The sequence below is a fragment of the Lagenorhynchus albirostris genome, chromosome 2 (assembly GCF_949774975.1).
Source record: "Lagenorhynchus albirostris chromosome 2, mLagAlb1.1, whole genome shotgun sequence".
Classification (NCBI taxonomy): domain Eukaryota; kingdom Metazoa; phylum Chordata; class Mammalia; order Artiodactyla; family Delphinidae; genus Lagenorhynchus; species Lagenorhynchus albirostris.
In genome coordinates, this window is record NC_083096.1 from 50,389,673 (window position 1) to 50,415,238 (window position 25,566).

Genomic DNA, 25,566 nt, shown 5'->3' on the forward strand with positions numbered 1-25,566 from the left:
TACACAAACTACTTTATACCAGATAGATAACCAACAAGGACATGCTATATAGCACTGAGAACTCTACTCAATATGCTGTGATAACCTATAAGAAAAAAGAATCTAAAAAAGAATGAATACATGTATATGTATAACTGAATCACTTTGCTGTACACCTGAAACTAACACAACATTGTAAATCAACTATACTCCAATAAAATTTAAATGTTTTAAAAATCAATGATAGTTCTGTGTTAGCAAAGAATAATCAGAAATTGATATTACAGCAGAATATAATTTGTAACAGTACCAAAATATGAAATACATAGGGACAAATCTTACAAAAGATATATAAGACCTGTACACTGAAACTACAAAATTTTGTTGAAAGAAATAAAGAAGGACTTAAGTAAATGAAGAAATATACCATGTTCGCAGACTCAAAGACTCAATACTGTTAAGATGTCAATTCTCCACAAACTGATCAATAGATAAAATGTAATCATAATAAAAATCCCAATAGGCTTTTTTTGAAAAATTGATAAGCTATTTTAAAAACTTTAAATATGGAAAGCAAAGGACCTAGAATAGCCTGGTCAAACTTGAAAAAGAACAAATTTGGAGGATTTACATTACCTAATCTCAAAACTTATTTTAAAACTACAGTAATCAAGACAGTTTGATAATGGTGACAATGTTGACACAAAGATCAACAGAACATAACAGAATGTCCAGAATAATATGCACATGTATACGGTCAATAGATTTTCAACAAAGATGAAAAGACATCTTAATAGAGAAAGGATAGTCTTTTCAACAAACGGTGCTAAAACAATTGGATATCCAAATGCCAAAAACTGAACTTCAACCCATACCTGTCACCAGATAAGAAAAAAAATAGGTCACTCAAAATGGGTCACAGATCTGAATATACAAAACCTAAAACTGTAATATTTCTAGGAGAAAATCTTCATGGTGTTACTATACAAAATTTTTCTTATCTACAACATCAAAAGCAAGACCCATAAAAGAAAAAAATGATAGATTGAACTTCATCAGAGTTAAGAAGTTCCCCTCTTTGAAAGATGTTAAGAGAAGAAAAGGCAAGTCACAGACTGAGAGAAAATATTTCTAAATCACATATCTGATAAAGGACTTGTATCAAGAATATATAAAGAACTCTCAAATTCAATAATAAGAAAACAAGCAAACCAATAATAAATGGCCAAAGATTTGAGCAGACATTTCACCTTTTTTCCATAAATAGTTTGTTAATTTTATTTCACTTGTAATGGTTTAAACATCTCAATTATCCACTACCCAAATTATAAAACAATTGCATTTCTTTTTCTAGCATTTTTCCAGTTTTATTGCGATATTATTGATGTATAACATTGCATAAGTTTAAGATGTACAACATAATGATTTGATATATGTACGTATTGCAAAATGATTACCACAACAAATTCAATTGTTGTGGTAACATCCATTACCTCACATAGTTACATCCATTACCTCACACAGTTATAATTTTTTTTCTTGTGATGAGAACTTTTAAGATCTACCCTCTTAGCAACTTTCAAATATAACTTTCACCACAGGAGATGTAATGACAAATAAGCCCATGAAAAGATGTTTAACATCATTGATCATGAAGGAAATGCAAATTAAAACCACAATGGCATATCGCTACCCACTTATTGGAATGTCTAAAATTGAAATCACTGACCATATCAAGTGTTGGTGAGGATGTGAAGCAACTGGAACTCTCATACACTCCTGGCAGGAATGTAAAATGGTTTAACCACTTTGGAAGACAGTTTGAGTTTCTTAAGAAGCTAAAAATACATGCCATATGACTTAGCCATTCCATTTCTAGATACTTATTTAAGACAAATGAAAGCAATACACATGTACAAGGATAAGCGTTGAAGTTTTGCTTGTAATAATTAAAAAATTGAAATTCAAACGTTCATCAATAGAGAATGGTTGATAAATAAACTGTGTATATCCGTAGAATGAAATACTGCTCAGCACTAAAAAGCATGAACTTTTGATAAAAGCAACAATATGTGTGAATCTCAAAATAATTATGCTTAGTCAAAGAAGTCAGACAAAGTTTACATTCCATATGATTCCATTTATAAAATGAAAACTAATCTTTGGTGTTAGAAAGTGGATCAGACATTGCCTCAGGACAGGACGAGGCTGCAAGGAGAGATTAAAAAGGGGTACAAGGAAACTTTGAGTTTGTTGGATATGTACTTTTTTTAATCATAGTGATTATTTTACAGGTGTACGCGCAGTTTGTTGTAAATCGATTAAACCTAAAAAGTCTACTTAAAACAAACAAAACAAAAGTAAGGGGAATACAGAGTTATTACCTTCATCTTATCCAGTTCATTAAGTTCCTTAGTAGGATTTTTTCCTAAGTGATCTGCTTTACTCAGAGCCATAGCTGTTACCATCTCTTTGCAACAACTGGAAAAAAAAAAAAAGAGCACACATACATTTTATTGTTGGTTCCTCTCCTAAGTCCAGATACAGTGGAAGTTTACCATAATAATTAAGCTACTGACTGACCAGAGAATAATTTTGTTTCTTGCTTGGTTTCTCACTCTTGTCCTCTTCCTCCCCTCCCTTCCTGTCACTCTTGACCACTGGTAACACTGAATGGAAATGAAGGGGAAACTGGCTAGATTGTAAAAGCTACTTCCCAAATTTGAAGTAATCATAGTGACAGTATGCTTCCTAGTTAATGAATTACAATTTTTATAGACATCTTCTTGATTTGACAGGAATCTTCTAGCTTTTCAGATATAAGACTTTTTTCAGTTTTTGTTTTTTTAAGAGATGTTTTGGTTGGTGTTTAGTGAAATATGTAAAAGTATACCTTTAACTTTGCATGGAATTACACATGCAAGTTATACCTACTCCCCCACCGTAGGTGCAAAAACGCAAGATGCAACTTATTTATGCAAGTAAGTGATTTGTTTTGTTTTGTTTACTAATTCTCACTCCCACATACATATACACTTCCCATCCTGCCTATGCTAACATTGTTTTCAAAGGAATTCTAAAGCCATTAAGAAAACACCAAAATCTCATATTCCAACATGGTAGTGTTGAAGCTAGTTTAAAAACTGAACTAGCATTTCTTTCAAGGTTTTAAAACAACCTTTTATTGCTGCTACTTAACTGACCTTCTTTCCTCTGCTTTTTTTTTCCTTAATTTTTATTATAGTTGATTTACAATGTTGCTTTAGTTTCTCCTCCATTTTATGTCACATTTAATCTTCAAAAGGAAAGTAATAAAATCACCAGATAGTTTCACCTGCTCAAATAGATGGAATATCGGGACAACATTTTTGCCAGGGCAATCGCATCTAGCTCCAACTTGGCAATTTCTAGGTCACGTTTTTCAGCACTTTCCTCCTCCAACTTTATGAGAGTATCTGGATCAGGAAAGTCAGGTACCATTAAAATCAGAAAATTTACCATCCATTGAACCATGGGTATATGCAATTCATCCATCTGTTTAAAAAAATGATTATAATACAAATGACCCATTTAAAATAAATCGAACAGTAAAAACCATATAAAAACAGAACTGATCATACCTGTGTCCAATTTTCAACAACACTATTATTCTTAATGAAATCAAATCATCACTACTCAACTACTGTAACCTTACTTTCTTTTGCTCACTATACTACATTAAACTACCCTCTTCTTTAGCTTGGTGAAGCATATTAACCAGTTAAGGCCACAGTTCCCACCAGTGTGCACCAAGGCATCCCAGGGCTTCACAGTGAGCTCTCAAGGATGCCATGGGATTTTAAATTCTTGAGGGAGATGATAATGATATGTGACACCTGTCAGACATAGCATGAATTTGACATGATTCAGTTTCAACCTTAGATACACTATATCACTTTTGATGACACCGTATCTTTGAAAGTTGGTTTTATTGGTGGTTGTGTGATTAAAAACAATTACTGTGTGAAAATCAAGGTGGGACAGGAAGTGAGGATGGCAATGTCCAATCTGATTTCAAGGTTAGAGAGGTTTTACAGTGCAAAAGTATATACATTCCATTAGTAAGTAATTTTGATTAAATGAGAATAAAAGGATTTTTTAAGTGGAGGCGGGGAGATGAGTGAAATAGATGAGGAAGATTAAGAAGTAAAAATTTCCAGTCATGAAATAAATAAGTCACGGGGATATAATGTGTAGCATAGAGAATATAGTCAATAATATTGTAATACTTTGTATTTTGACAAATGGTAACTGAATCTATCATGGTGATCATTTTGTAATGTATAAAAATATCAAATCACTATGTTGTACACCTGAAACTAATATTTTAAGTCAATATACCTCAATTAAAGTTTAATTAATTAATAAAAGGGTTTTTTATTTCAATGAAGTTAAACTGAGACACATTAAATTTTACAAAGTATCTTTGGGCAAACAACAATTCCAATTAGGCAGTGCCAAACCCCAAAAATGGTTAGAGGCACTCTGTAGGTAGGAGCTAGGACAGAGATTTCTACAGAGAAGACACTAAGCAAAGCAAAGCAATTATTTAATTGGCTGTAACTTCAATGTTTGCCTTATTTAGGAAAATTTAGTTATCTGGCTGTTATGAGAGTTGTTCTTGAGTTTCATGTTTTCATATTCGAGAGGATCTAGCTGACTGTTTTAGAATTAGTTTTCCTTGAGTTTCGTTTTCTTGGATTCGAGTGCATCGACTCTGGCTTTGGTTTGTTTACACAGGCTACTAAAAGCACTAAAGCCATGTCCAATGGTCTCCTTGTTTACCTATTTTAACACGTATTATAATATTTTTCCAAAAGTTATACTAATATTTAGGACATAAATATTTAGTAAGCTGTTTGAACCTCCCTATGTAATAATAAATTGGACTGTGTGGTAATTTTTTTGGCTTAGGAGTGTGAAAATACTGGGGCACCCTTAGGCACTGAGAAGAGAGAAGTTTGGGACCCTTCGCAAATGGCTTTTGCTGAGGCTGCGTCCCAGAAATAAGATGTAAAAAGCTTTATGAAATGCAAATGTCAACCATTCTCTTCAATGCCCTATGTAGTCCCTTTCTCTGGTGAGTTTCTAAGTGTTCTTCTTGGCTTAAATATAATCTACTTTGAGAAGAATTTTTAACTTTCACTGGACTTAATTTGCTCCTTATCCTATGTTGCTATAGTACTTTGTACATATCTCTATTATAATTGTTTGCATATCTGTCTCCTCATTTAGTCTGTGAGTCTTTTTAAGGCATGGACCATCATTTTATCCCTCAATACCACACACAGTACTTAGCAGGGAGAAAGTGCTTAATAAATGTTTGTTAAATTAATGAATAAAAATGAAGCTTGGTAGTCTATCCTTGTACTAAAACCCAAACTTCCTGCCTCAAAAGAAAAGGCCATAAACGACCTAAAGCAATCTTTTTATAAAAATAAATTTATTTTATTTATTAATTTTTGGCTGCGTTGGGTCTTCATTGCTGTGCACGGGCTTTCTCCAGTTGCAGCGAGTGGGGGCTACTCTTCGCTACGTTGCACGGGCTTCTCATTGCGGTGGCTTCTCTTGTTGAGGAGCACGGGCTCTAGGCGTGCAAGTTTCAATAGTTGTGACTCATGGGCTTAGCTGCTCTGTGGCATGTGGGATCTTCCCGGCCCAGGGATTGAACTCGTGTCCGCTGCATTGGCAGGTGGATTCTTAACCACTGTGCCACCAGGGAAGTCCCTAAAGTAATCTTGATTAGTGTATTTTTACACCTGAATTAACACATCAGGAAAAGGGCAACTCTTCCTGAGAAAGAGTTTAAAAAACCACTACCTTCTTTCCACAAGCCAAAGATATTTTCCCCACTAAGCCCCTGCTGCTACTCAATTACATTAATTCTTCTTAGAGAATTAATTAATTCTCTAAATTGTTCTTTCATATACCAATGGCCTGGATGATACTGTCATTGAAATAACTCTCATTTTCGCTTACAAAAAATATTAATAAATCCTTAAACCACCCCTGTGAAATAAACACAAATATGTGTTATCTTCATTTCATAGTTATATTAGAGAGATTAAATGGTAGAGTCAAGGTCATGCAACAGGTCATAGGTGAATTTAAAATTAGAATCAAAATAAACACACTTTCACTAAGATATGGAATCATTCTCTTTAATTAGATGGAGAGTGAAAATGATAATTTATAAACCAGAGATTTACTGTGATTCTGATATAAAATTCTTAAGAGAAACTTTAAGATTAAGTGTTTTTTTATAAAACGGCTTGTTTCAAATTTACTAATCTTTTCAGGGATGGCAAGTGGCAACACAGCCATCTCCTAGCTGATATAAAAAAAAAATCACACTTAATTTTTCCCTTCAAAATACAATTGATGTTTAACAATGAGTAAAAGAAATTTACATTATGGAGCAGTCATTTTGAAAATGGAGAGTTGGAAGGATTTCCATCTTGGTATGATTTTGTTGCTGAAAATGATATATAGCTCACTTTTAAAAACTCTCAAATTTATACACTTGAAAATCTGGAAATATGTTTCTAATTCTTTTAAAATCTTACAAATAAAGTGTATCAACTGGTTGGGGATCTTTTGTTAGAAAAAAGAAATGCTACATTGCCTAATGTTTATAAGAACAACTGATTGACATTATGGTAGATGGAAGATTTTACTAAACAATTTGTTTTAAATCTTTACATAACTGATTGATGGAATTGAAAAATGAGCATTATTTAATAAATACAGCCAATAATAAACTTCTTCAATTTGCATTGTTCTTTTGTGAGCTATTATTTCAGCAATGACAGTCCTTAAAAACAAGTAACAAAGTAAACTGAACTTAGGAGCAGAACTTCAAATGGCTTTATCACTAAGTATTAACCTGTGATTGTAAAACAATTATGAAGCCTGTTCAATCACATCAGTTTTTTTAAAACCATTACTAAAAATTATTTTAAATATTATTCATTTCATCTCTTTTGACTATTTGTTTTTATTTTATAATGTACCAAAAAGGTTAACAGAGAAATTCTCATAAGTAATTTAGAAATAACTTGTTCAAAGATTTTTTGCTGATAGAGATACATGATAAAAAAAATATTTGAAGATCACTGTTTTAGACTGCCAAGCAGCACAGATTAGATGGAGTAAAGGTATAAAGAAAAAAACAAAACAAAACCAAAAAATCTGGAAGAAAATGGATCAGACAGGAAAATGAATGGTGGGTTAAAAAAAGATAAACTTTTCCATTTTTAAATACTTATACCAGTTAATATGGATACACACAGTTCCTCAAGGAATGTATAATCTTGCAAGTTTTCTAGGCAGCTTAACTATATTATAATGCTGTAGTGTTAAAATACAGAAGTATATAAAATATAAAAATGAGAAGTATATAAAGGTACTTTCTAAATAATTCTATATTATAAAAATTGAATTCCACAATATTAAAAATTGAGAATATGATTCCCCAGAGATAATCCCCAATGGTTAGCTGAGTATCCAATGGTAAACTTACCGAAGAAGGGGTTAATGTAGCAACACCATAAAACATCAACAATGCTGGAATGTTCTTTGTTACTTCATTCGAGAAATATTTATTGAGTTCCACTATGTGAGAGGCACTCTCCTACCCTTTTTCTTCTTAATTTTGGTTGTGTTCTAAGTCATAGAAATTTCTCCCAAGCCTGGGGATCCCCTGGATCCATACTTCCAATCTTAACATATTTGCTCCTCAACTCTTGATGTCTCTATGTTCACAACGTGCTCATAGACGGTGATATAATGCTTCATAAGTAGTATTCCCATACAACATGCTGATCTCTGCCTTTCAAATTCCCAATTTAAGCAATATTAAAATTAATTAAATTCATTTTATCAATTTTGTAAGGTCAAATATTTGCATATTAAGTTTACTTATAATAAGAGATTCCTGTATAAATTTAGATTATAATTAAGACTAGGAAGTGGAAGTAAACGTAAAAAACTAAGACATCCTTTGGAAATTATTATTTCATGATGTGCTAGTTAAGAATTCCACAGGTTTAGTTCTTCAGAACTGCAGGACAATTCCCTATTTGTTCAAATAACTGTAGACCAATAGTATTGTAGCATCTTGTCTTTCTTCTTAGAAACATGTTTCTGTCATTCCTTCAGCCAGTCAAGGGCACCAACATAAATTCTTAAAATGATTAATGCTATTGAGGGAAAATTTTTTTGGTATACCGAGTAAAGAGTAAAGATAATAATTAGATCTCAAAAACTTTTGATCATCTGTGAAGCTTCATTCCAAAGGCAGGAACATACTGCCGTTAAAAATCCACTGAGGTTTCCCTGGTGGTGCAGTGGTTGAGAATCTGCCTGCCAATGTAGGAGACACAGGTTCGAGCCCTGGTCCGGGAAGATCCCACGTACTGCGGAGCGACTGGGCCCGCGTGCCACAACTAGTGAGCCTGCGTGCCACAACTGCTGAAGCCTGCATGCCTGGAGCCTGTGCTCCACAGCAGGAGAGGCCACGGCAGTGAGAAGCCCACACAGGGGAGAGTAGCCCCCGCTCGCCACAACTAGAGAAAGCCTGCGCATAGCAACAAAGACCCAACGCAGCCAAAAATAAATAAATAAAATGAATAAATTCATTAAAAAAATCCACTGAAAATCATTTCAGTAATTATATAAGTTCCCATTTTTCCCTCCCAACCTCCTGCTTCAATTGGATAGGCATGACTTGGTTTTTCCTTGAAGAAAACTCCCAGCCAAGGCAAAAAATAATCTAACAAATTCCTACAAGTACATACTTGGCGCTGAAGTTCCATGTTACCATTGTTAACTTCATTGCCTATCTTCAAAAGCCATTGCTGAATCATGTTAAATATATGTGCTTGGAGTACCCTGAAGGAAAAAGCAAGTAAAATAAAGATAAGTGACTTACTTAAGAGTATGAAAGTAACTATTGGATAAAAGAAAGGGTTTTATTTGGCTGGGGCTAGTAAACTTCAGTGTGTACAACTGTTTGAGAGCTCAGAGAAAGGTGAATCAAATCCCTGAATTATCTTGTAGAATGGCTACTCACTGACAGCCTTCCTAACCTCACGAGGGTTAGGTGTAATGCACTCTGGACAATGCAGACCTTACTTTCAGTGTTAGACCTCTACTGTAAAGACTTATTACACTCACTCCCTTTACATTTACTTCTAGACCACTGAGGCCACAAAATGAGAAGAATGAGTTTTAAAATCCTCTCAAGAGATCAACTTCCAACATGACAGTGGGAGGAGAAAGGTGACCCACTCTCCAGTGAAATTAGTGAAAATTACTAAAACAAAACAAAAACCATTGAAAGCTTCTGGAAATGGTTCTAAGGACAAACAGCAACTGAAGAAACTTATATTCAAGACAATTTATGAAGATTCAGTAGGAAAGGCAAGAGTCTATGGTATTTGAACCGAAACTACTCTCGCTCTTCCCCTTTTCAGCTCAGGGAGGCAGAAACTCCACCCTAGACTGCTGTAGTTAAGAACCCAGGACTCCCTCACCCTCCAGCTCCCAGTCAGATGGCTTTCTTACTTGGAGGAAGAGGATGTCAGAGTTTTTTATCTGACCCCAAATACCCATTGCTGAGGCGAAGTACTGAGAAAATGCAGTTGAGACGTGGGGATTCCCTTCTACCCAGCAGAGAGCTATGGGAACTTACGAGCCAGAATCCACATCTATGTACTGCGGAACAGTACCAATAACGGTTAACGATGCATCCAACTGAGATTTCATTTCATTAATTTTTTCATTAAGTCCCTCCCATTCTTCAAGAAGCAGTTCAGGAAACTCCAGCAGCCTTTTCAACTTGAAAGAACAGAATTCAAGAGAACTAACCAAACTTGGAAGAATTTTAGAGATACCTGGAAAAGTGAGAAAAGCATTAACTTTTAGAAGTATTTGTAAGTCTACTATCAATAATAAATTATGAAATACTCATGGGCAGGGGCATATCTTTTTCCATTTTCTTATTATCCTACAGCTTGCCTAGCAGAGAATCTTGCAAAGAGTAGTTCCTAAATAAATATTTAGTGAATAAAAACTATGTAATCAGTGCTTTTCTGACTGATGGACTATTTCGTTGATAACAGTTTTTACTCTGTCTTCTCTTCTCAGCTGAGAATGAAATGCATTAAACCCAGAAACCATGAACTGCAGTTTCTGTTAAAGGTATTAATTCACTGAGTTATCCTGTTAAGAAGACAATGATGAAAAACAGCTTCTTCATGATTATAAGATAGTTAATAACAGAAACTAGAACAGATATAGTTCTTGAGTCATTTTTTCGGTCATTGTTCAGGTTTACATGAAGTTTATAGTTTTGGTCTGAATAACTATCAAGTTTGGATTCTAATTTTTGACTGATTCACTGTGAGATCATGGCAAAATACCCTCTCTATACTTTTGTCTAAACTCATTTGCAAAGTAAGAAATGAAAATGCTCCCATCTCAGAGATATATAAAGAGAAATAATTTAAAAACAAACTTTTTCTTGTCCTTGATGAAAATATTCTCACTACCTTCATCAGTAAACTTCAGTCTTTCAGGAGTATTCAAAATGATTTGTTAATTTCACTCTCATTCATCATTTTGACTTCCTCTTTTATTTTAAATCATTTACCACCTGGTTGCATATGTCTGTGAATATACTAAAAATCATCGAACTGTATAAATAGATGAATTGTACTGTATATGACTTATATCTCAATAAAGTGATGCTCCATGCTTTATTTTCCTTGATTTTAAAAACTATATGTATTATTTTGTTTTTAATATTAATTGTATTGAAAATAATAATTACTATTAAAATGCTTTCTATTGTCAAGCCATCTCATTATCATTATCATTGTTTTTTTTTCCTTACCATTATCCCCATTTATTCTTATTTCAAATTCTTTGTAGAGTCTTCCTGTACTTTTCACAATTTCCTCCATGTGCTTCTGCTCTGGTGGTAACTTTCCCTCCATACTTTTATGGCGACTAAATATCCCAAGCCCAATATCTGCCCAGCTTTCCTGTAAATGTTTAATTATCTTGAGACAATCATATTTTGACATTAGAAGATCCCCAGAAAATTTGTCTTTTTCTTCAGTCAACATCTAGAGAGTGAAAGGGGGATGAAGAAATAAGCACATTATTCACTGATTTCATCAAAGTCTACTCAGGTGACTCCTAAATATTTTGGAATTACATATCTTATTATTATTTGTCATACCATTTCTTCATATGACATATATTTTATTTTCAAAGTTAAATTTAATCAATTTTGATACTCTGTAAGATAACCCATAGTTTACCAGGGATGAAAATAATTATATTAAATCCTATATAGGTAAAAAAATTAGTGATAGGCAATTAAGTCTCACAGAGCTGAGCATTTTTAATTACTATTTGCTTTGGTAAGGGTGTAATATTTCTGTTTACATGATCCCCACTAAACTGGGAAAGTTCATAGAATGTATAGGTTTTCATTTATCTTTTTAATCCCAAGCCCAAGTGCTATATCTGACATATCAATAAATATTTGTGGAAAAAATAAAGGGCAACCTATATATAAAGCCTGCCATTATTTATGACTCAGATAATGGAAACAAATCACCCACACTTATCAGTAATCAGTATAGGGAAGCACTGTAGCAGAGCAATTAAGGGTAAGAATTTTGGAATTGGAGAGACATGGACTCAAATTCTGACTCAGCCATTTACCATTTACAGATAACTAAGGCAAGTTAACATTTCTAACCTTCAATTTCCACATCTGTGAGATGGGGACTATAAAACCTGCCTCATGTGGATGCTATGAAGAATATGTAAAGCAACATGTGGAAAGCACCTTCAGCCTGACAAGTTAATGAATGAGAATTATTATTATTCCTACTAAAAAAAGAAGCATGATTTTTTTCAATTTTATCTATGCAATGTCAAACAGATAAACAGTAAAAAAAAAAAAGTCACTAAACTAGCTATGTTTTATATATGACAACAAACATCTTCAATTCTTAGAATATTCTGCTCAAATCATTCCAAAAGAAAAGAAAATGGTTTCTGGGATCTGGATGTGATTTCATTAGGTCATGAGTTTGATGTTCACATTGGAGGATTTCAGTATCATATATTTTCCCTTGTCAGACTACTATAACATGATAGTAATTTGATTAATGAAACCTATTTTCAAAGTTTGAACCCTTTTAAAAAGATGTTATTAATAAACAAAGTGTGATATATACATACAATGGGATATGATTCTACCTTAAGAAGGAAGGAAATTCCGATATATGCTGCAACATGGATGAACCTTATGGATATTATGCTGAAGGGAATAAGTCAGTCACAAAAGGACTAATTCTATATGATTTCATTCATATGAGGTTGCCTGGAGTAGTCAAATTTATAAAGACAGAAAGTAGAATCGTGGTTGCCAGGGGCTGGGAGGAGGAGGAAATGGGGAGTTATTGTTTGTTTAATGGGTAGAGTTTCAGTTCAGGAAGATAAAAAAGTTCTGGACATGAATGGTGGTGATGGTTGCACAACAATGTGAATGTACTTAATGCCACTGAACTGTACTCTTAAAAATGATTAAAATGATAAATTTTATGTTATGTATATTTTACCACAATTTTTTTAAAAGATGTTATTAATTTTAAAAGTCCAATTTGTCCTAAAGAAAAAAGCCAGGTAGGGACTTCCCTGATGGCTGGGAATCTGCCTGCCAATGCATGGGTCACGGGTTCGATCCCTGGTCCGGGAAGATCCCACATGCCACGGAGCAACTAAGCCCATGTGCCACAACTCCTGAGCCTGTGCTCTAGAGCCCGCGGGCCACTACTACTTAAGCCCTTGTGCCTAGAGCCCGTGCTCCACAACAAGTGAAGCCACCGCAATGAGAAGCCCATGCACCACAACGAAGAGTAACCCCCGCTCGCCACAACTAGAGAAAGCCTGCATTCAGCAACGAAGACCCAAAGCAGCCAAAAACAAATAAATAAATAAATAATTTATTTAAAAAAAAGAAAGAAAAAAGCCAGGTACATGAGAGGCACAGATGTTACTTATGTCCGACAATTAGATGAGAGAATCAGAACTACCCTAACTGCCACCCAAGTGTCTTTTCCCAATTTTTTTCTGGCAGCCTAACTTTGACTCGAAAATCTAAAATAGAACAGAAAATAGAATCTTTAAGAGTATTTTTAAAAGCCCCTGTAGTCTTGATGCTTTCCTTATCTTTCGTAAAACCTAGTACGGCATTTTTAAAGGATGAGATGTGACTCAGTTGTAGGTGAAGAGTGACAAGTTTACAAACGGCATTTTGATTACCAAGCTGTTTACTAGAAAGTCTTACCTTTTGCCACTGCTTGAAGTCTTGAACAACTGATTCAAATCTATTTTCTTTACTAGGGGATAGAATGTCTTTTCCACTGAAAGAAGGAAAAAGAGCAAGAGCATGGTCTCATAACAATATATAAACAAAGAAAATCATGAATCCACACATTTATAACAATTAATAATGTTTCTCCCTGATGATTTTCCCAAATGCCTTTCAGGTTCAGCCTCTCCCTCATAGGCACTTATTTTTAAATTTACAAATATAAATATAAATTCAGACACTAATCAGATCTGAGTAAGCAAGTTACAGGGTCAGAGGCCATGACAGTATTAAAAGAGTGGTCTCTGGGTCCTCAGCACCCAAAATTAGGTCATCATAAGAATGATTCCTGCTGAACACAGCAGCCAAAACAATATATAAATAGAAAGGAAGCCTAAAGAACAATTAAAACTCAACATTTAGGTCAGGAGCCCCAACTTCTGTTAAGAGTTTCCTTTAATATCTTTTGAAGCCTCACAAGGAGAAAGCTCTTGATAAAGAAGTTCCTGAGGAGAAAGGGAGAAGGGAACCACTGCCACCTGTGCTCCTCTCCCAGCTGAACGTCAACACACAGTAGAAGTGGACAATGGCAGCAGCAACCAGCTTGGATATGTACCAGCTTCAGCTTCCACAACTTCCAAATCTACTCACTGGGAAACCTCTTAGAGCAGGTTTAGATCCAGAGAGGTTGGGTTTAAATCCCAGCCTCCAGGATCTAATGCCTGATGATCTCAGCTGGAGCGGATGTAATAATAATAGAAATAAAGTGCACAATAAATGTAATGCTCTTGAATCATCCCGAAATCATCCCTCCCAACCAGTCCGTGGAAAAACTGTCTTCCACGAAACTGGTCCCTGGTGCCAAAAAGGTTGCGGACAGCTGTCTTAGAGGATATGAAAAACTGAAACCGCTCTTCTCAATTCGAAATGGAAATGGTACCTAAATGTGTTTCCTCAACAGACGAAGCATCTTAAAGTTAAAAAAAAAAAAAAAACTTTAGAAATCACTGAGTCCAGCCTGCATTCAAAGTACGGATTCCCACTAACCTTGGCTGTGATGTAGTCATCCAGCCTCCAATAAACTACTTTGTTAATTAACAAAGGAAGGCAGCTTCTTCCATTATCAAATTTCTCTAATTGTTACAGGATATGATATCCAATCAGAATCACCCTCCTTATAACTGCCAGTCATTGATTCCACTTCTCAGCACATACACTATGCTACAGAATTTGCAGATGGATCCAGATATTCAAGTCTGCCAAGAGTATGACATAAGTTGACTTGATTTTAAAAAGAGAGTAAAGAGAAGAAAAGAAAGAGTTGGACTTAAGTGGAAGCAGCAGCAGTTGGGTACAGGGATCAAGATGATCAGAGATGATTTGCACCAGAAACTGCAAGACCATTCAAGCTCCTAGCAGGATTGTGCCCGTGTAAGGGCAGCTGGTTACCTCACCAAAATCAATGTTAGAGTAATTACAAGGTAAAAGAGAAACAAGATAAAAAGAGAGGAAGAATTGGACTGAGTTATCAAACATGACGTCATATAATCAGAAAAACAAGATTCTTGGAGACCCACGTATTATTTCTGAAGAACTGCTGCCATTTGACAAGGCCATCCTTAACACTTTGCAATTTTTCTCTTGTAGACTCTTCATTTTCTTCCACTTCCTGTTTAAATTTATTCACTAAGTTTCTCCATTTCTCTGTCAACTTCTGCAACAGTGCAACATCTGCAGTGTCCTAGATAAAATGCATGGAATTAAACCACTTATTCATTTATTCATGTAACAAATACTTATTAGCATACACCAGGCCATTATTAATATTGCAATACTAGAGTCATATGTAGGAAATGGATCCAAAAATTGAAAAGATATTCCTTTTTCAAAATATCAGTGACACTATTATACAGTCCCTTTGGTGGTGAATTTTTCCACAATAAAAAAAGCATTAGGAACAAGATTTTTTCCTCTGCAACATGAGCCCAGTTTCCTCATAGGATTTGGCAGGCAGTGCAGTACATTGGAAAGAACAGGAATTTCAAAGCCAGACAGAACCAAATGTAAATCCTAGCTATTGACTGGCTGTATAATCTTGGGGGATATTATTTAACTTGAAATTAATTTTTCTTATCTATAAAATAAAGACTCTAATATATATCTCACAGGACTGTTATAAGAATTAAATGAAATGAGTAGTGTAAATGGTTTGGCTCTAGAAACATACTAAATGCCACTTCCTTCCTTTTCAACCTAGTGTGCTCATTGAATTGTCCCATAATATTGCACAGAATGCATCAATAATGCAATTATTTCAATGAACACAGTTACATTTTTGTTTAAGCACTATAACTCTATAAGTAACATCTGCAGTGTTATTAACTTAGACAAATTGCTTAAATTGCTCTAATTATTACAGACAAATGTAAAGAAGGGCCTTTATTCACTTTTCCTTAGATTTTTCATTTTGCCCCCAATAAAGTACAAATATAAAACTGTATTTAAAATTTAGTCTATAAATTAGGGACTTCCCTGGTGGCGCAGTGGTTAAGAATCCACCTGTCAATGCAGGGGACACGGGTTCGGCGGGGGGGAAGATCCCACATGCCGCAGAGCAACTAAGCCCGTGCGCCACAACTACTGAGCCTGTGCTCCAGAGCCCATGCTCCACAACAAGAGAAGCCACCGCAGTGAGAAGTCCACACACGGCAAAGAAGAGTAGCCCCTGCTGGCCACAGCTAGAGAAAGCCTGTGCACAGCAATGAAGACCCAACACAGCCAAAAGTAAATAAATTAATTAAAATTTTTAAAAATCTATAAATTAACAAAGGCTTCTTGTAGTTTCAACCCTCAACAGTTGAAGTCTCTTTTCCCATGACTTAAGTGAATTGAGCTTTACCTTAGTTGACAGCAGTATGATGAAATGCTTAGTATATTTATTCCAGCCTTTTTCATTGAGGTAAAGTCTTTTAGCCAACATGACTTTATTTCTTTCAATTACCTATTTTTAGAAAGTACTAAAATTAGGAACCTAAAACATTAACAAACCATTGTAATTTATTAAACCCAAACCAATATCACACACCAATTTTTCACTGAATCATTAATTCAATAACAATTTCTTATTTAAATCATGAACTAGGGGCTTCCCTGGTGGCGCAGTGGTTGAGGGTCCGCCTGCCGATGCAGGGGACACGGGTTCGTATCCCAGTCCGGGAAGATCCCACATGCTGCAGAGCGGCTGGGCCCGTGAGCCATGGCCGCTGAGCCTGCGCATCCGGAGCCTGTGCTCCACAATGGGAGAGGCCACAACAGTGAGAGGCCCACGTACCACAAAAAAACAAAAAACAAAACAAAACAAAAAAATCATGAACTTCAATCATAAATCATGTTTTCTAAAACTACTGAACTGGAACCAAATTGAACAAAGTATATAGCAGAGGTTCTCAATTTTATCTCAAAACCCCTTTATACTCTTAAAAATTATTGAAAACTCCGAAGAGCTTTTGTTTATATGGATTATATCTATTGTTATTTATTGCATTGGAAAACTGAAATTATTTAAAATATGTATTTGTTAATTCACTTAAACATTAATAAGCTCATTATATATTTAACATAGTTTTTCTGAAAAATAACTACATTTTCTAAAACAAAAAAAATAGTGAAAAGTACACGCAGTTTCACATTTTTACAAATCTCTTTAATGTTTGCTTTAATAGAATAGAGCTGGATTTTCATTTGCTTTTTAATTCAATCTGTTGCAATATCCCATACCATGTAGCTTCAAGAAAAATCATATCAGAATGAGAATGAAAAAGGCAGAAGATAACTCAGTGTTACAATGACACTAGTTTTCACCTCATGAAGGGTTTTATGGACCTTCAAGGAGGTCCATGGACCATACTTTGAGAACCACTGATATCCTGAATCAATTATATAGTCATTCAGTGAATGACTGACTGTTCAAGACACTGTGCACATATCGGTAAACAAAGTCCTTATTTTCAGGGAGTTGACATTATAGCTGTTATTTCCTATTAGGGATGATCCAACACAAGGCCCCATTAATTCAAGGTATTCTTCTACAGAAATCTCTTACCACTGGTCAGTTAGTTCTCTACTGTTTGAATACTTCTAGAGTGAGGGAACTCACTTGTCATCTTTTTTTCTCCTACTGAACATGCTAGCTCCCAGATTTGTTTCTTTTTTCTTTTAAACTGAGGTATAGTTGATGTACAATATTATATAAGTTTCAGGTGTACAACATAGTGACAGTTTTTAAACGTTATATTCCACTTATAGTTATTATAAAATATTGGCTATATTCTCTGTACTGTACAATGTATCCTTGTAGCTTATTTATTTTATACATAGTAGTTTCTACCTCAATCCTCTACCCTATCTTGCCCCGCCCCCTTCCCCTCTCCCCAGTGGTAACTACTAGTTCGTTTTCTGTATCTGTGAGTCTGTTTCTTTTCCAGGTTTGTTTCTTATGTTATATATTTACTTTCACAGTTGTTTTCTCTGGACATGTCAATGTCCCTTTTAAAGTTCTGCATCAGAATGGAACATCTGTGTCGTAGGTGAGGTCTGACTATTAAAGAGGAAAATGGTATAAAAATTTGAATCTGTTGAGGGTCATAATTTATTGTTAATATTATAATTTCCAGATGTGAAATTAGGCAACCAACCAGCAAACATTTTAGAAAAATAGAACACTGTATTGTGGGACATTACTACTTTCCTAAAGCATCACTATAATTGTCCACAGGCTGCCATATTTCAAGTCAGTTGTCATCTTGGGTACCAAGGTAATAGAACCAAAGAGAGTTATCAAGTGATCGTAATACAGTTACATTATGTAAAAAAAATAAGAACCACTTTCCCTAGTTTACTAGTGTATAATTAAAGTTGAAAGTTTTAACATGTTCACAAACAACAGAAATAGAATTCTGGCTCATACTCATAGGTTCTGGTGGAAAAAAGAGCCCTTAATTGGACAATAGCCAGCTATCCAATAGAGAATAAACAAAAGAAAACAATGTAACTTTTCCTTTTCAAGGCCCATAATAGAATAGCTGCATTATTCATCAATTAAATATACATCTTTGGGCTTCCCTGGTGGCGCAGTGGTTGAGAGTCCGCCTGCCGATGCAGGGGACACGGGTTCGTGCCCCAGTCTGGGAAGATGCCACATGCTGTGGAGCGGCTGGGCCCATGAGCCATGGCCACTGAGCCTGTGTGTCCGGAGCCTGTGCTCCGCAACGGGAGACGCCGTAACAGTGAGAGGCCCGCGTACCGCAAAAAAAAAAAAAAAAAAAAAATATATATATATATATATATATATATATATATATACACACACATACATATACTTCATTTTTTTAAATTTTGTCTACACGGAAACAACCTAAATGTCCATAAGCAGATGAATGGATACAGAAGGTGTGGTACACACACGCACGCACACACACACACACACACACACACACACACACACAGTGGAATATTACTCAGCCATTAAAAAGAACAAAATAATGCCATTTGCAGCAACATGGATGGACCTAGAGACCATGTGAAGTAAGTCAGACAGAGAAAGACAAACATCATATGACATCACTTACATGTGGAATCTAAAAAAAAAAGTACAAATGAACCTATTTACAAAACAGAGATAGAGTCAAAGATGTAGAAAACAAACATGGTTACCAAGGGGGAAAGAAGGGGTGGGAAGGACAAATTGGGGGATTGGGATTGACATATACACACTACTATATATAAAACAGATAATGAGTAAGAACCTACTATATAGCACAGGAAACTCTACTCAGTACTCTGTAATGACCTATATGGGAACAGAATCTAAAAAAGAGTGGATATATGTATAACTGATTCATTTTGCTGTACAGCAGAAACTAATACAACATTGTAAATCAACTATATGCTAATAAAAAATTAATTAAAAAAATTCAAAAATTTTTTTAAGATATATATATATATACACACACACATACAATGAAATATTACTCAGCCATTAAAAAGAATGAAATAATGCCATTTGCAGCAACATGGATGGACCTAGAGATTATCATACTAAGTGAAGTAAGTCAGAAACAAAGACAAATACCACATGATATCACTTACATGGGGAATCTAAAACATGACAAAAATGAACATATCTACAAAACAAAAACAGACTCACAGATATAGAGAACAGACTTGTGGTTGCCAAAGGGTAAGGGGGGTCGGGGAGGGAATGATTGGGAGTTCGGGATTAGCAGATGCAAGCTATTATATATAGGACAAATAAACAACAAGGTCCTACTGTATAGCACAGGGAACTATATTCAATATCCTCTGATAAACCACAATGGAAAATATGAAAAACAATGTATATATATGTATAACTAAGTCACTTTGCTGTACAGCAGATATTAAACACAACATTGTAAATCAACTGTACTTCAATAATAATTTAAAAATAAAATAAAATTTTGGGAACTTCCCTGGTGGCGCAGTGGTAAAGAATCCGCCTGCCAATGGAGGAGACATGGGTTCAAGCCCTGGTCCGGGAAGACCCCACATGCTGCAAAGCAATTAAGCCCATGCACCACAACTACTGAAGCCTATGCACTCTAGGGTCCGCATGATGCAACTACTGAGCCCACGTGCTGCAACTACTGAAGCCCACACACCTAGAGCCCATGCTCCACAACAAGAGAAGCCACCACAATGAGAAGCCCGCACACTGCAACAAAGAGTAGCCCCCGCTCACTGCAACTAGAGAAAGCCCACATGCAGCAATGAAGACCCAATGCAACCAAAAAAAAAAGTAAAAAAAAATTAAAATAAATAAATAAAAATTTTGTCTAGATTATTGAAACTGTAAAATGAAACTTTATCCAGCCAAAAAATAAGTTACGATTTCAGATGAACCAACCTTTACGGACAATTCATATGTGGCTGAGCTCCAGATATCTCTTTCTGCCATTAACTGTTTAATATCACTCTCCATCCTTCCTCTTTGTAACGTATATAAGTCATGATATTCTTCTACAATTCTAAAAGAAAAATTTAAAAACAGCTATATAACTACATATTTAAAAAATAATTTTGTTCTAAAGTAGGCAGTTTGTGCCTTTAAAACTCATCACAAGGTAATTATGGTATAACTTCTGGATATATTAGTAACACTAATATACACTGAAATAGAAGAAAAAATACTCACATTTCATGAATAAATCTTACAAAGGTCCTAAAGTAAAATGTTCAATGTATTGTTCCCTGCTCTAAACACTTTTCATCATATTCTTCTTGATTCACTAGAATTTTCACACCATGGTACTCCAGTGGTATAACAACACTATATCTAATGAAAAATTCTGAATACAAGTAGTAGTAATATAGCTGTTTTTCTTTTTTTTTCTCACAGAATTTAGGATTCTTTATTAAGAAGAGACCAGCGCACAAAGCCCAATAATTGTGAGCTACATTTTAAAATTATATATAATTAGTATAAGATTTAAAGAAATTCTCCACCAATCAACCAAAAGCTTAAGTATAATTAAGTACATTTTTCTTAAATCTTTTTTCTTCTTGTTTACCAGAACATACCTTTTCCTTCTAACTTACACTGAAGCTTCTTTTAGAATTAAAATCCCTTCTGAGGTTAAATACAAACACAGAAGTTAGAAAGTGACTGGTAGCCTTTCACAAACCTTTCGAAAACACTTCCTCCTAAGGAACATTAATTTTTCTGTAAGAATAAAAGGTCAGTGACACAAAATTCTTCTAATTTTGTTGAAAGCCATTAATCGCCAACATCAGTTCCTAAAGCCTCCTTCTATTTGGAGGCATTCACTTGTTCAAACTGAGAAAAAATTAATCACTGTAGGTGGCACACAGATGAATGTACATATAAAAATTCAACAAGCAATAACCTTAAGAGTTATGCACTTTACTATCTAAAAGACCTCAATTTTAAAAAGGGAATTAATGACCCTTATTTATCTTTTTTTAAAATATCTTTATTGGAGTATAATTGCTTTACAATGTTAGTTTCTGCTGTACAACAAACTAAATCAGCTATATGTATACATATATCCCCATATCCCCTCCCTCTTGAGCCTCCCTCCCACCCTCCCTATCCCACCCCTCTAGGTTGTCACAAAGCATCAAGCTGATCTCCCTGTGCTATGCAGCAGCTTCCCACTAGCCACCCATTTTACATTTGGTAGTGTATATGTGAATGAGTCTTATTTATAACAGTCAAAGAAAAAATTCAGAAACAACTTTAATGTCCAACAACAAGGGACTGGCCAAATAAAATATATAATGCAGCTCTATGATGAAAATACTCTGTAGCTAATTAAAGATCATGTTCTTAGGACTTCCCTGGTGGCGCAGTGGTTAAGAATCTGCCTGCCAATGCAGGGAACATGGGTTCGAGCCCTGGTCCAGGAAGATCCCACATGCCACGGAGCAACTAAGCCCATGAGCCACAACTACTGAGCATACGCTCTAGAGCCCACGTGCCACAACTACTGAAGCCTGCACTCCTAGAGCCCATGCTCCACAACAAGAAAAGCCACCGCAGTGAGAAGCCTGCGCATCTCAACAAAGAGTAGCCCCGGCTCACCGCAACTAGAGAAAGCCTGTGCGCAGCAATGAAGACCCAACGCAGCCAAAAATAATTAATTAATTAATTTAAAAAATAAATAAAAAATAAAGGTCATGTTCTTAATACTCTGGTACATAGGAAAAATTTTTGTGTACAACATAAAACAAGAAAACCCAAATGACAATAGTACATATTCAGTTTATATCATTTTTATAAAAAATATATAGAAAAAAGAAAAATATATTGAAATATTAATAGTAGTTAACTTTAAGAGAATTGTGAATGTTTTTAATTTTCTTATTTATGTGTTTCTGTATTTTCCAAATTTTCAACAAAATAATTAGTCACTAAAAGAAAAAAATATTACCTACAATATCTAATCACACACACACAAAATGAACCATCCTACTTCAGAACCATCAATGTTTAAAGAAAATGAGATTTTTTTTTCTCTCTTTTCTTCCCCTTCTCTCTGATTTTAGATGTTTTGTTCTGATAATCGACATTAGCACAAAAGAAATTCTAATTTATTTATTTTTTAAAGATGTATTTTTTTTAATTTTTTTTTTTTATTTTATTTTTAGCTGCATCGGGTCTCAGTTGTGGCACATGGGATCTTCATTGTCGCGTGTGGGATCTTCATTGAGGTATGCAGGATCTTTAGTTGTGGCATGCAGCATCTAGTTCCCTCACTAGGGATTGAACTCAGGTCCCCTGCATTGGGAGAGTGGAGTCTTAACCACTGGACCACCAGGGAAGTCCCGAAATTGTGATTTTTTTAAATTTATTTTTGCTTGTCTGTGTTTTCTAATTTTCTTATAAGGCACATGTACTGCTTCTATGATAATATAATAATATTTTAAATCAACTAAATAAAAATTAAATGCAATCATATATATCTTTTGATACATACCCAAGAGCTTCCTAGTAATCAGAACTCTAACAGAAAACGAAATAGAATATGAAAATGAAATAGAATAGAGGTTAGCAAACTACAGCCTGTGGGTCAAACCTGGCCCACCACTTGTTTTTATATAGCACATGAGCTAAGAATTTTACTTTTTTTATTTTTTATATATTTGATTTATATTTTTAATGGTTAAAAAACAAAAAACAATAGGAGAATAGTATTCTGCACAAGGAAATATTATAAATTCAGATTTCAGTGTCAATAAATAAAGTTTTATTGGAACACAATCATGTTCTGGTATTGTCCTTGGCTGCTTTTGCACTACAGTGGCACACATTACAAAGGAACAGTTGATTGAGTAGTTGCATCAGAAACCATATCTCACCATCTGGCCCTTTACAGAAAAAGTCTGCTAACCCCTGAAATAGAATAAAAACATTAGGACCACAGCAGAGTCACTAAAATCTAAAAAAGAACTACACTCACACTACTAACTAGGAAAATGCAAACAAAAACCAGGTACCTTTCATATCTATCAGACTAATAAAAGATATGAGCAAAAGGGAAATCTCATACACTGATTAGAGGATATACTGGTACAACCACTTTGTGGAGTATCTGGTAACATCCAGCAAGACAAGGCTATGCATATCCTATGACCCGGTAATTCCACTTCTAGGTTTACCCCCCTGGAAAATTCGCACACAAGGAGACACAAGATGTGTATTACAACAGTGTGTGGAAGAGTTAATATATACAATGAACTTTAACATATATTAACTCCTTTAAGCACTGTTGTAATTCAAAAAACTTCAAATGCTTCTAAACATTTTTATTTCTTGAAATAAGGTGTGAAGCAAGTATGACATAATGGCTAACATTCGGTAACTCACCTGGCATTCTTTTCAGCGTCTAAAAGAGCTTGTGCCAAAGCTCTGTGGGCCTTCTCTGCTTCCTTTGTTAATTTCATATCATGTGCCTGAACCAAACACAGCTCCCTGAAATAAAGGAAGCAAATTTTGTATTCATAGTTGAAGATTTTGAAAACGTTTCTACCTAGGAAATCAGATTTATACTCAGGAATCTTCTCAGTTATCATGTGTACATCTCTTCCTAGTTTTTCTACCTTATAAACCAAATCAAGAAATCTAGTGTTCATTCAGGTGGACTCTTACCAGGTTTGGCAATGGAATCAGACTGGCTAGAAAAGGCAGAAAGAAGATGGGGAGGATTCTCTAGAATGGAGTGAAGGCAGATGCTGGCAGGCAAGGCCTTAAGGCTGCTCTGTCCTACCCTCTGACATGCCTATCCTATCCTCTTCATTCTTGTCACTAATCATCTGGCCACAAGGTTGGTTGATCACTAAATGTGATTGCTATTATATATAATGCTTATTCTCTTTGGGATTTGAACCTTAACATCCATAATCATGGTGCTGCTCTGTAAACCAAGCTAAGATAAGCATCTCTATTTTGGAAGGAAGAACAAGAGTCTTTTCCCTATCAAACATACAACAGACCCCTAGTTTTGTGTTAACCTGTGTAACCCATGTCTCTACAGTTACATCCAGGTCTTTCTGGTCTCTTGCAAAACACGAAAAGAGAATCAGAGAGTCCTCACCTTTAATCATTCTACTTTCCCTGAGTATTTTTTACTCTCTTTAGAGACAGGGCTTTGATAAGCACAGTTTTTACCTGATCAGTTCCTCAATAACATTATTAAAATTGTACAGTTCTTCTAAAATGCGCTGGTCCATCACTCGCTGAGTTACCATGTCTTTGTAGAAGTCAGTCATATGCCAGGCAATTTGATCAAGCATTTGTACATACCGCTCTCTGTATGAGAAAGAAGGAAAACAAGACATCATGCAGAAGAAAAGGAAAAACAAGCCAGAAAATATGTGAGAGAGAAAGTAATGTTAGGGAAAGAAATAGCGAACAGATACTCACAAAAGATATGTGGGGAGAAAAAGACAGAAAAAGAAAAGGATCTAGGCTGTGAATTCCTGCCATGCTCATGAATGAATGCGCATTCCAAGTGAATGAACTGTGGAGAATTTTAATCAGAGTCATATTTGGAATATAATGTCTGAGATGTAAAACAAAATAAGGACTTTTTTTATTTCTTCTTCTAAATTATAAACTCTATCAGGATAAAAACTATGTCTTACGTATTTACAAATTTACAACATCTAACAGAGTGCCTTGAATATAGTGGAATTTTTCTAAATAGTTTTTTTTGTAAATAGTTGAATTCATGAATAAAACCACTTTCTCAAACTGACCCAAATGTAAAAAGACACCAACTGTTTAAAAATAAACAAAGACAAAGAAGTCTTTAAGTGCTAAGAAGTAATTTCTCTTGCTTCTGAATAAAACCAAACAAAATATTTGGAAATGATCACAGATGATAAATTATAAATACTATAACTAAGCAGTCTTCATTTATTTTAAAAGTGATCTAGGTATTGTATTCTAAGCCTGAGACCCTAGAATTTTAATATCTTTGAGTTGAAATAATCATTTAGCTTGATCTCTCACCCACTGACAGAAAGAATTATCCAGCCCTTGCTTAAACACTTAAAGTGACAGGGAGTTTATCAGCTCAATGTGCAGCTCA

The 25,566-nt window shown here is 34.9% G+C and overlaps 1 protein-coding gene across 1 annotated transcript in view; it reads right to left on the bottom strand.

Annotated features, from left to right (window-relative positions):
* AXDND1 (axonemal dynein light chain domain containing 1) overlaps nt 1-25,566 on the bottom strand; it is a 77,601-nt gene that overhangs the window by 30,871 nt on the left and 21,164 nt on the right. Inside the window, exons 10-20 of the mRNA XM_060132423.1 lie at nt 24,642-24,782; nt 23,841-23,945; nt 20,358-20,478; nt 16,314-16,415; nt 14,992-15,155; nt 13,391-13,466; nt 10,916-11,150; nt 9,713-9,914; nt 8,817-8,910; nt 3,314-3,513; nt 2,364-2,460 (exon numbers count right to left, since the gene is read on the bottom strand). Coding sequence (XP_059988406.1) covers nt 2,364-2,460; nt 3,314-3,513; nt 8,817-8,910; nt 9,713-9,914; nt 10,916-11,150; nt 13,391-13,466; nt 14,992-15,155; nt 16,314-16,415; nt 20,358-20,478; nt 23,841-23,945; nt 24,642-24,782 — 1,537 coding nt within the window. The remainder of the gene's footprint in view (nt 1-2,363; nt 2,461-3,313; nt 3,514-8,816; nt 8,911-9,712; nt 9,915-10,915; nt 11,151-13,390; nt 13,467-14,991; nt 15,156-16,313; nt 16,416-20,357; nt 20,479-23,840; nt 23,946-24,641; nt 24,783-25,566) is intronic.